Source organism: Podarcis vaucheri, assembly GCF_965113315.1.
Source record: "Podarcis vaucheri genome assembly, chromosome: 1".
Classification (NCBI taxonomy): Eukaryota; Metazoa; Chordata; class Lepidosauria; order Squamata; family Lacertidae; genus Podarcis; species Podarcis vaucheri.
Genome location: NC_138759.1, coordinates 6,958,031 through 6,970,611, shown reverse-complemented (window position 1 = coordinate 6,970,611; position 12,581 = coordinate 6,958,031). Strand labels below are relative to the sequence as shown.

Here is a 12,581-nt window from a genome sequence, read left to right as displayed (position 1 = left end):
GTGCTCAGGCACAAAGCTCACTCTTGATCCAGCAAAAAAATAGTTTATCAAACAAGATGGCAACACTTAAACCAGGCCAAAGTAAAGCTTTCAAAGCAACATCCTGGTGCAAAACAGGGAAGTCAGATTTGCAGAAAAAGACACACACATACTTATCTGCAAAATTTATTTTAACACACCTCAGTTTTCTCTGTATGTCCCCAGGAAGAGGAGAAGTACATTAACCATTCTGCAGAGCCAAAAGACGCATCCTGATAATACTTCTAGCTACAAAGAGGGATTACCCAAGAGACATATAACGGGGAAATGTTCATTCACAAGTGAGAAGAATTAGGGCAAGAGTTTCAGAAGAAGGAGAGGAGGAAGAAGAAAACACAAGAGATTTCCAAGGTATTCTAAAAAGTTACTCTCTCAGCATTCTTCCAAGTCGCTTATGATTTTTGCAAAATGAAAAAGTGACAGCATTGCCACACTGAGAACGGCTGAATCTGCAGGCAAATGAAGTTAATCTGTACTCCAGAACAATGGCGCTTGGACAAGTCGCTCGCTAGGGAGCCAGAGCGTGGAAAAGTTGCAGCAAGGGGTTGTAATTAGGGCAACTCAGCTTATGGCGTGCAACTTCTTTCAATTCTGCTGACGGGCCTTACCTTTTCAGGGTTGGTGAAAACGTCAGACTTCAGCTCTCCATCTAGAAACTCATTAAAGTATTTCATCAGTTTGTGAGCCTCCACTAGCCGTTGCCGGGGCGTGTTTACCCCTTCCAGCAGGTCGCCAAGGTGACAGACTTTAGTTGCCACGTAGCTGACATGCTCATCTAGCTCTTGGAAGTGTTGGAAGGCAACCTGGGAGAAGAGGGCAGACAAAGTAATAGCAGTTGTGTTTACTGTAATTAAGGAAAGTCAAGCTATTCAATAACATTCTAAAGAGCAAAAGCACAGAAGCCAACAAAGGGAAAGGTTCAGTACTCGTCCCCTCTCCAGTAAAACAGAGAAGCATCCACATAAATCAAGTTGATGAAAGTGCATCAAGTTGCATTAACTGAGCTAATTCCATTGGTATCCAGTGCGGATCTTAAGATTCAGTATGGTTAGTGACTGACTGACTGCCTAGTTGCTCACACAGACTGGTTCCAACCATTTGGTGAAGTATCCGGAATAATTCATATTATTCCACTTAAGATTAAATTTGTGTTATATAGAAGCAGCTGTATCTGGCTAAATCACACACACTACTGAGCGCTAGAATTTGGAGTTTGCCATTTGCAGATTGCTGCATAACCAGCAGGAATAGGTAACGGTTGCAGATATAGAGGCTAATGCACTCAAAGCAACTGGAGAAAAGTCGCTTGTATAGATCGCTTATACAAAAGTCGCTTGTACACTTAGATAGATATTAAGGTAAGCTGAGTTGCCATTCTCTCACCTTCCATTCCTCCCTAATGGTGGCTGACGAGAGGCAAGAAGTTGATGCCACTATCATTGTAACTACCTATCCAGAACAGTGAAGATGCCCTCTTTTGCTTAGTTGCCAATTTTTATTGAAGAATGTAAAAAATAACTGTTTTAGTTAATTTCCATTTGTAACACTGATCTTTAAAGCATATTATATCTATGTGTTTACTAATGTTTTATAACGTGAAATATCCTTGTATATCTATAACTGATTTTTATGCTCAGTGTTTATTCTGATGCTAAAGAGGTTAATAGTGTTTCGTAGAATATGGATATTTTCTAGAATTTTTTGCATTTGCTTTTTTTATTTTAAGATGTCTCCAACTGCATTGTAAACCGCTTAAGAGATTTTATTAAATATAAATGCTATATAAATTGTCCAAATAAATAAAACGATATGTCTGGAACACACACCTTCCCTTACAATAAATAACAGATACCACCCCTTCAACTTTTGTTTGCAGTTAGGTGTGTGGGAAGGCAGCAGAGAGACTGTTAGTGTGTGCCTCTACCGCTCCTAGGTTGGACATTCAAAGGACAAAAATTACCGTATTTTTCGTCCTATAGGATGCACTTTTTCCCCTCCAAAAATGAAGGGGAAATTTCTGTGCGTCCTATGGGGCGAATGCAAGCTTTCGCTGAAGCCTGGAGAGAGAGAGGCGTCAGTGAGCACCGACCCCTCTCGCTCTCCAGGCTTCAGGAAGCTATCCGCAAGCCTTGGGAGCCCGGCGGGAGTACCCGCCGGGCTCCCGAGGCTTGCGGGCAGCAGCCTGCAGCCCGAAGCATGGGGCGCACAACATCGCCATCGCTCTCGGGCTTCCCCCGCCCCCAGCCCCGCAAGCAAGCTCCGGAAGCGATGGCGAGGTTGAGCGCAACCTCGCCTTCGCTCCTGGACCCCCAGCCCCGAGGCTAAAAACGAAGCCAGGACAGCTAGCAGGATCCATCCCGCTCACTGTTATGGCTTCTTTGCTCTTTGGGGCTCGGGGGGGGGGGAATAATTTTTTTTCTTTATCCCCCCCCCCAAAAAATAAGTGCACTCTATGGGCTGGTGTGCCCTATAGGGCGAAAAATACGGTACATAAAAACCTGATGTATAAGCTTAAGACACAATCTAGCACAAGCTCTCCCATGCAAAATAAACTGAAACGATGAGAGAGTACTGCAAGGAGGTGAACTGAGCCCTGACTTCTTACCTGGTTGCTTTTCTGCAACTCTTGAACCTTCTTAGCAAATTCCTTGGCTTCTCTCTGGACTTGCTGCTCTAACTTCTCCACTCTTCTCTGGATTCTTTCATCTAGCAACTTGAGTTCATTGATATGATTCACAAATTCTTCTTGTAATCTGAAGGGTTTTGTATAAAGGGTTTGAGAAAGCAGATTGCAGTATCGTGATGACGTTGTGTGATTGGTGGTACCAAATAGTTCTGAAGGCACTGGTGAAGGTACATCAGTACTAAGACTGAACTGCTTAAAAAAAACACACCACACAACCTAACTTCTACAGCATATCTTCGTTTTATTATAAGCATTTCTGTCCTACCCTTCCCCTGTATCCCAAAAACTTCAGTCCCTAGTCTAATTGAAGTCTTCTTGCAGGATCCTAATTTGTCCAAAGTGATACTTTCACAGCACACTTCTGGCCGTGAATGAGTTTAGATAAGGACAACCATACAAGTTTACCCCATTAAAAAAACAAAACTAGGCTTCACATAGCGGGTCATCCCCACACCGTAAGTCTAGCAAGTACATAGACCAGGAACAACCTTGGGACACCCAAAGACCTTTCATGCAAACATGTGGGTGCACAGTTGTATAAAACAGGAATCCCAAACTGGTCAAAAGACACACAGAGTCCCACGTCCCAGTTAAAGGATTTCAAAAGGATTTAGAAAGGCCTCTGGACCTAGTGAAGAACTAGGTTCAAGGTCCAAAGCCATTAAAGCCTGGCAGCCTTTATGTCCAGCTATGCACCTGAATAAGCTACCCTGCCAACCTTAAAAACAGCAAAAACAAACTCTAGAGGAATTGGGAAAATAAGACAGCCATGAGAAAATCGATCTGCTTATTAAAATGGATTAAAAGAATGTTGTGAAATGGCACTTAACCTTATCAAAATACCCCTATTCACTCCATTGCACCAACACCTAGCAATTATGTCATATTGAATTCTATACTAAACTAGCAACTTGCAAGAATTGGTCAAGTATAGCAGTTTAGGGATTAATCCTCCAAGTTCCTTAACCATGCTCTTAATGTTACTTGTAGAAGCCAAAATGGCCATGTCAATAAGCCACGTAAGACCCATTCCTTCTCCAATATGGGCTTTCAGAAAAAAACTTCTCCCTTTCTCCCTTGTTTACTTCTTTCTTTCTACGTTATACTTTCTCAACCCCCTTTCTACCCTCAACACGCTATTCTGAAAACCACCTAAGGAGCTTGCATGGGGGGGGGGGGCATGGAGGAGGGGGTGTCATAGTGATCCAGCGGCTTTCGCAGCTGGTGTTTATTGGGTACTTATATGATTCGCACAGTGCTTGCTCTTTGTTAAGGGATGGTTAAAAGTGTTCATTGTGCGGCTGGATTATGCGGCTGGATTTTACCTTTTGGGATCAAAAGCTTCCACGCTACTTCGGGAACCTCCGCCAGGAGTCCTCCACGCCAGGCGTTCAATGTACTCATCTGCCACAAAGGGCTCCTAACCACACAAGAAAAGAATCACTTTTTTACAGCAAGCCACAGCAGGAAGTGCAAGATACATATTGTTTACACCTCGCTGAGTGAAAGCGGCTAAAAGCGTTTTCTGCAGTGAATGCTTTACAAACCATAGATAATAGGGCCAGTGGCAGTTTACACATTTGTGCACGTAATCTAAAAATTAGGCATTTTGAATATAGTGAACATCTCGTTCAGCGCTTGCAGAACTGGCCCACTATAAGGAGCGGCTCCCAGCCTTTTACACTCCAGGACCTGTCATTCACTTCAAAGCCCAATCAGGATCTAGGCCCGCCCAATGCATTCAAGAGTGTGCTCACTCAATGGTGACGCTAGCGATTTGTACACAGGGACCTTCCAATCCATCAGCTCAGAGAGAGGCTGGATTAGACAAGGAAAGTCGCAAGCTGTTCCCTTAAGTTCGTCAGCCTCCGCTATCAACTTCCCACACTCTAATCATGTGCCTTTCTGCTATGCAGCTCCTTATGGATGGAGAGGTCGTATCTCAGTTGTAGGGGAACATGCTCTGAATGCGCAAAGGGCCAGGCTCAGTGCTACCACTTCCATTTACAAAGATCTCAGGTAGCAGGAAGCCTCTTTCCTTGCCTGTTCCTTCACTGCTGTGAATCTGCCACCCCACATTACAGTGGTGCCCCGCAAGACGAATGCCTCGCAAGACGAAAAACCCGCTAGACGAAAGGGTTTTCCGTTTTTCAATGAGCTTCGCAAGACGAATATCCCTATGGGCTTGCTTCGCAAGACGAAAACGTCTTGCGAGTCTTGCGATTTTTTTCGCTTCCTCCCCCTTTTTCTAAGCCGCTAATAGCCTTTTAGCCGCTAAGCCTTTAATAGCCGCTAAACCGCTAATAGCGCTAATCCACTAATAGGGTTGCTTCGCAAGACGAAAAGACCGCTAGACGAAGAGACTCGCGGAACGGATTATTTTCGTCTTGCGAGGCACCACTGTATTCATTTATCTGTCCCAAACCCTGAGCACACTCCTATCTTCATGTGGATTGTAGACTTCATAGGAAGACTGTATCCCTTCTGTATGGCACCAGGAACACACTCTGTTTACTTTTAGAGGGTTTTTACATTTACAACATCATCATCATCATCATCAATAATAATAATAATAATAATAATAACAACAACAACAGGTTTCTAATCCACCCTTCACCACACGGTCCAAGGGCAGGTTACAGCAATTCAAAAGTCTGAATTAAAAACAGCAGCTTAAAATAAATTACAGATCAGTCCTACATAGAGTTGTAGAAGCTCATCAAGAATAGATCTTATGGGTTTTTTAAAAAATTAATTGCAATATATTTTTTCAAAAAAGGAATAAAATGAAAAAAGCAAAGAAAATGTAATCTTATGTCTTTGAGCTAATTTAAAAACCTAGATTGCTGGAAAGTGATATGAGGTTTTAAAAACATGATATTGAGGGCAATAGCAATAAGCCATTTTTTTCCAAATTCAAAGTGCTCAGAGGCCACAAGCAGTTTTTTATTTCAGACATTTTTAATATCAGTGCCAAGCGTTAGCACCTTGAAAAACAATACCTGACTAGATAGACAAGTTATTCCACACCTACAGTGCACTGAAGTTATACCACAAGTTTGTTCTGTTTAGTGGCAAAGCCAAGCTTCTCCCTTGGTTTAACTTGTCTTTTTAGCATTCCATTGCTACATTTGTTTGTAATGCAATTGTTCCATGCGGCACAGACTTTTTTTAAAAAAATGGTAGATGTGGTTACCACAGTTTTAAATCACAAGTTCAGAAACCCATTATGAATTTCGTATCTGATTCAAAGGGACAATATAGATCATAAGAATGAGACCACTGTGAAATTTGGTATGGACGTCTGCAAACATTTCCAGAGGAGTAACCATGTTAGGCTCTTGCAGCAAAAACAATCAGTGTCTTGTAGCACCGTAAAAACTACAGTGGTACCTCGGGATGCGAATGGGATCCGATCCGGAGCTCCATTCACATCCCGAATGGAAAGCAAGATGCAACGGCGCGTCTGCACGTGTCGCGTTTCGCCGCTTTCGCGCATGCGTGACGTCATTTTGCGCGTCTGCACATGCGCAAGCGGCGAAACCCGGAAGTAACGCGCTCCGTTACTTCCAGGTTGCCGCGGAGTGCAACTCAAACACGCTCAACCTGAAGCACATTCAACTCGAGGTATGACTGTACGTCATAATAAATTTGTTAGTCTCTAAGGAGCCACAAGGCTCTTTGATCACATTTACAAAATTTTCTGTTTATAGTTCAGGTACCTGCTGGACCCGTTTTAAATAACCTGCTAGATCAGACAACAGGCCTACCTAGTCCTGTATCCTGTTTCCCAACCAGACGCCCACAAGCAAAGTGTTGCAACGTGCCTCTTGAACAATGTGCATTCCCTAAGTGGCATCTGCACCCTGTAGAGTCTTTCACCACGCAAGTATGATGTGCAATTCCCTCCTCAACAGAGACTGCCTGATCACTATTATTAATACTCTACTAATCTATGGACTGGACTCCTGCAATGTGTTGTTATATGGAACTGCCTCTGAAGACTTCTTGGAAACTTTGGTTAACACAAAGTGCAGCTGCCACGCTGCTAACTGGGAACAGCTTTAGGGAAGGTAGCTCAGCAGGTCTCTTCAACAGACAACACTAGCTGTCAGTCCATTTCAGCATGAGCCTTTGTTCATCTTCTGAGACCCTCCTCTTGGTCCTTGTGCTATGTGACGTTAGGCAGGTGGTGACTGGGGAGAGGGTGCCCTTGGCTGTGAAGCTCTGTTGATAGCATGCCCGCCCCAGAGACACCTGCCTGGTGCCAACCTTGATGTATTTTCAGCAGCAGGCAAATGCTTTTTTGTTTTCCTAGGGGCAACCGGCATGTTTTATATCAGTCAGTTTTAGTTTTATGGATTTACTGATTTCACTGGCCCCTGGCTATTGCTTCTAAGATCTGAACAGATTTAACATAGTGTTTTATTGTTTGCATAGCGTGCCACTCTGAGAGACATGCACTACAATCACATGTGAGTCAACAAAGCAAAAAGGTTGCTTCCAGACCTGGGTTTATTGTGAAATTGGTGCTCCTCAAGTGTGCAAGCTCACAGTGTCCAAACAACATTATTAGCATCAAATGCCAGCCTGAACTTCCCTCCACCCCAAAATTAAGCCAGATTTACCCTTTCTGAAGAAAACCCAACATGCTAAAAAAAATCCTGTTGCCAGCAACCCATCTGCAATATCCAAATACCCATTTACAATATTAAGTCCCCATTCAGAAACACCCAGGGACGCAGGTGGCACTGTGGGTTAAACCACAGAGCCTAGGACTTGCTGATCAGAAGGTCAGCAGTTTGAATCCCCGCGACGGGGTGAGCTCCCGTTGCTCGGTCCCTGCTCCTGCCAACCTAGCAGTTTGAAAGCATGCCAAAGTGCAAGTAGGTAAATAGGTACCGCTCTGGCGGGAAGGTAAACGGCATTTCCGTGCGCTGCTCTGGTTTGCCAGAAGTGGCTTAGTCATGCTGGCCACATGACCCGGAAGCTGTACGCCGGCTCCCTCGGCCAATAAAGCGAGATGAGCGCCACAACCCCAGAGTCGGTCACAACTGGACCTAATGGTCAGGGGTCCCTTTACCTCTACAGAAGCACCCAAACATGACTGAGTGCCCAGGACTTATTCCCAGGTAAGTACAACAAAGCACAATGAAGTGGGAAGCAGGCCACCAAATGATAGTCAATGTGCTGGGCAAGGTCCACTGTGGTCGTGAAATGGATGGAAACATAGCACAAAATGAATCATTAGGGCATATGTTGCCCAAACTGAACACTACCTGGAACATTTATGATATAATGCAGAGGAGGAATGTTTATTCCAATGGAAGGTCAATTTCTTCTGTATACCTGCCAACTGTGAGAACATTCTACACTGCCCACTTTTTCTGTAATCTAATAACAATACATATTGCATTGCTAGCTAATGGGGCTGCCTGCAAAACTGGAAGACTCTGTATGGCCTAGCCTACACTTAATTGTAAAGCCAGTAATCATGCCAAAAGTTCTTTAAAACTTTTGGCAAGTGGCATATTGTCTACCACAGTGGTACATTTACAGTGCAACCCTAACCACTACCCAGAAATTAAGCCCAACTGAATTTAGGAGACACACTCTCCAGAGCGCCACAGACCTAGAGATCCAAGGTTCACATTCTCTGGAAACCTCTTTGTAGTTAAGGATGGCTGATAGATCTGCACAGATGAAATCATCTGTCTTCCCCTCTCTTCCACTAATCACAGCGGTCATGTTACAGTACGATGAGTGCATGCCAGTGTTACATTATGTCTGGGTTACTCAAACTGCCTGGCAGGCCAGTCCCTAGGCATTTGAACTGCCATTTGAACCATCACACAATGAATGTAATCTTCCTTTCACTGCTGCTACTTCTGGTGATTATGCTTCCTTAGCACGCCTTCCATTTACAGATAAATATTGCAGCGTTCACAGAATCAAAGAACTGTAGAGTTGGAAGGGATCCCGAGGGTCATCTATTCCAACCCTCTGCTATGCAGGAATCAATTCAGAGGAAATTACAGAGGAAGTGGAAGGAAATGGAGGCAGCGTAAAACAAGGAATGAGTTCAAGGTTCTTTTGGTTGCATGTGCTTAGGCCAAGTTACAGGCACAGTTACAGTCAGGCTCTGGAATTAGGGGTTGTTCCAAAGGCAAAATACCCCTGTGCATCTTCACGCTTGTTCACAACGAAAACCACCTCGCAGATTCTGGCACAAACTGAAACAAAGGGATATAAATTTAACAGACCAACTGAGGCTATTTAACGTGCCTTGCTTTTATTGTATATATTATCTTTAAGTTGGAAGATGATTGGGGCCACTTCATGGGCTGAAAGGTGGAGGAGAAATGTTTACATAAATTAATAAATTATGGCAGCTGCTTCTTGTAGCCTGTAAACATAAACACATGCATCCGTTTGCAGGGTATTTCAAAGAAACGTGTCTGGCCTAAGGCGCGACTGGTCACTTTGTTTAGCCAGTCTCTTTCCTAGCAGGGCTCCTGTCCTTGAACAGCTACAGAAGTGGAGGAAATGCAGCAAATGAAATCCCATCTCCATGCCAGCTGCACTTCTGCCGGAAATGCAGGTGTTATGGGCCCAAGGTGAAGACATGCCAAGAAAAGAAGGAGCGGCAACCATAGACCATCTCTTAATACAAATCAGTATATGGCTTCTTCGGCAGCTTAGGGCTGCAAAGAATACTCAAGGCCAGAGCAGTGGAGGCTGTTCCAACAGGGCAGATGGGGAGCTGCCCCACCAGCCCCCACCTGCCTGCCTTCTTACTTACAAGCACTGGCTGTCAGCCTCCTCCTCCTTAGTCTGCTGCCTTAGGAGAACTCATCAGGAAAGAGGATAGAGATGAAACTGGAATTTGTTGGTTCTTTCTGACCCTGGCCTCCTTGCTTTCTGCCCTTTCATTCCCGTCAGCACTGGACCAGGGATAGTTCAATGCCCTGGTTACCTCAATATTGGAGGAAAGTGGGCTAAGACATCATTTATCAAACAAACTCTTAAGACCTTTCCCCTCCAATAAAAATAACCTTAGAAGTTCTACTACAGTATTTTGGGGGGAACAGCAGCAATGCCACCAGTTCTGGGGGGGGGTTGCCTATTATTGTATTATTATTATTATTATTATTATTATTATTCCTACTACTACTATTATTGTTCTGAATTTGTCTCTCTGGCTAAACTTCATCATCATTGCAGACACAACCCAATGAAGCATCTCACCCACCCTACTACACCTCCAAAACAGTGGCTCCCCAATTTCCACCCACCGTTCACAATCTCTCACTCCCCATCTCATTCACCCTGTGCCACACATGAGGCTTCCCAATTTGTTATAATTATTTAATCCTAGTAGAGCATCAACACCAACAGCTGCATGACAAGCAAATAACCCAGCAGGAGAATCTTTTGCCTGTCGCTGCATCTCCATCTCAGGGAGAGGGGGGTCATTTCTCCATTTCACGTGGCTGTCAAAGTAAAGGGTGAGGGGAAAGTCCAGGTACTAGACACTTTTACCCCCCCCCCAAAAAAAAGAAAAATCCTTTCCCCTCTAAGACCAACCTTATGCCTCCCTATTTCTGACCTAAAAGACACAAGATGTTACCCCACTACATTGCTAACAGCTACCCCTCCCCACCTTTCCCTGCAAAACACACACCCATTTTGCTCTCCCTGGAAACCCTCGCTGCCCCACTGACAGCTCCCTTCCACCACCGCTTGCTTTTCCTTCCCTCTCGCCTTCAGTGACACTTCCCCCCCTCCCCAAAATCAGCTCAACCTAAACCCTCTTCCTCCCTTAGCAGACATAGAAAAAGGCAAGTTTATAGACAAAGGAGCATGCCATTGGCACCCCTTTGCCGCCTGAGGCTGGGACTTTGCCCACCCATCTTCCTCTCCCCTCATCTCCATGTATGAACTTCATAGGGTTTTGCTTATTTTTTGCTTGCTACTATTATTATTATTATTTGCTTGCTATTCTTGCTATGTTGTTAATATTGTATAAATTATAAATGCTTGTTAGTAGATTATAGACAGATCATATGATTTGTTAATCATATGACATTTGCTTTAATTCTGGTGTTTTGTTTATTTCTTAGCTGTTGCTTTGTCAACAGCGTTTTTTGCAGGTTGCGACTGCTTCTCCGGTGATTTGTTAACTATTCTTTATGATTTATGCTGCGTTTGTGACATTCTACGCTGCTATCGCTCATTGTCCCTAAGCCACTCCAGGATTCATGTGAACAAAAAGCAGTATAGAAAATGCAGTAACTAAATCAATACTTCACTCCCGGAGGGACAAGACCACCCCACCCCACCCCCCCAAAGAAACAATCTGCCTATTTCCTCACCTCAAAGAAAACACGCCCTCCCTAGGGGGTGCCCCACTGCAGGAGAGGGGGTATCACCCCACATGGTATCATCCCAAATAAGGAGGGGGGTGCCACCCCACATGAGAAGAGGGATGTCCCCCCACATGAGAGGGGGTGTCACCCCACATGAAGAAAGGGTGTGCCCCCCACATGAGAAGAGGAATACCCCCACATGATAGGGGTGCCACCCCACATGAGAAGATGGATATCCCCACCACATGAGGAGAGGGGGTGCCACCCCACATAAGAGGGATATTCCCCCACATAACGAGAGGAGGTATCCCCCCATGATAGGGGGTGCCACCCCACATGAGAAGATGGATATCCCCCCCACATGAGGAGAGGGGGTGCCACCCCACATAAGAGGGATATCCCCCCACATAACGAGAGGAGGTATCCCCCCATGATAGGGGGTGCCACCCCACTGAGAAGATAGATATCCCCCCCACACATGAGGAGGGGTGCCACCCCACATGAGAAGAGGGATATCCCCCCACATGATGAGAGGAGGCATCCCCCATGATAGGGGGTGCCACCCCACTGAGAAGATAGATATCCCCATGAGGAGGGGTGCCACCCCACATGAGAAGAGGGATATCCCCCCACATAACGAGAGGAGGTATCCCCCCACATGATAGGGGGTGCCACCCCACTGAGAAGATGGATATCCCCCCCACATGAGGAGAGGGAGTGCCACCCCACATGAGGAAAGGTTGTGCCCCCCACATGAGGAGAGGGATACCCCCATGATGAGAGGAGGTATCCCCCCACATGATAGGGGGTGCCACCCCACATGAGAAGAGGAATATCCCCCCACATGAGAGGGAGACATCTCTCCCCACCCCATGAGGAGGAGAGAGGGGCGGGCATCACCCCACACACCCCATTCTCTCTCGCCCCCCCCCATCTTGCCCCAGTGACAGCTCCCTCTCTCCCGCCCCAGGTCGCCCCCCCCAAACCCCTCACCTCGAAGAGCTCGGGCGTGACGGCCGCCATGGCGCCGGTCCCTGCTCCGTCGCCGTCCCTCAGCCGCCCCCGCAGGCCCGCCCCCCGCCGCCCGGACCAGGCCTCCTCCATGGCCTCTCTCGGCGGAGGCGGCCCAGTCCCGAGCTCTTCTCCTCCTCCCGCTGCTGCTGCCGCTGCTCCTCCTCCGCCGGAAACCGTCCCTCACCAGGCCGCGGCTGGGCGCTTCCCCGGCTCCTCGGGGCCTGCCAGGCGGCTCCGCCCAGGCAGAGGCGCCCCAGTCAGCTGCTGCTGCTACTGCCGGCGCTGTCGCCGCCGCCGGCTAGGCCCCAAAGCCGCGCCTCGGAGGAAGCGGGAAGGCCCGGCGGAGGAAGGCGGCCTGAGGGGGCTGAGGAGGCGGAGGCCGCTCCTGAGGGGAGGGGCGCAGGGGCTTTTGAAAAGTGGGGGGCTTCTGAAAAGTGGGGCGCGGGGGTGTCCCACGGAGCGAAGTGGGGAGG

The 12,581-nt window shown here is 46.5% G+C and overlaps 1 protein-coding gene across 1 annotated transcript in view; it reads right to left on the bottom strand.

The window, feature by feature from the left end:
* The window catches only part of EXOC5 (exocyst complex component 5), a 34,471-nt gene extending 21,980 nt beyond the window's left edge, over window positions 1-12,491 (bottom strand). The window contains exons 1-4 of the mRNA XM_082217638.1: window positions 12,088-12,491; window positions 4,051-4,145; window positions 2,645-2,792; window positions 648-842 (exon numbers count right to left, since the gene is read on the bottom strand). Of these exons, the coding sequence (XP_082073764.1) occupies window positions 648-842; window positions 2,645-2,792; window positions 4,051-4,145; window positions 12,088-12,198 (549 nt within the window). The 5' untranslated portion in view covers window positions 12,199-12,491. The remainder of the gene's footprint in view (window positions 1-647; window positions 843-2,644; window positions 2,793-4,050; window positions 4,146-12,087) is intronic.
* Window positions 12,492-12,581: the final 90 nt, after the last annotated feature.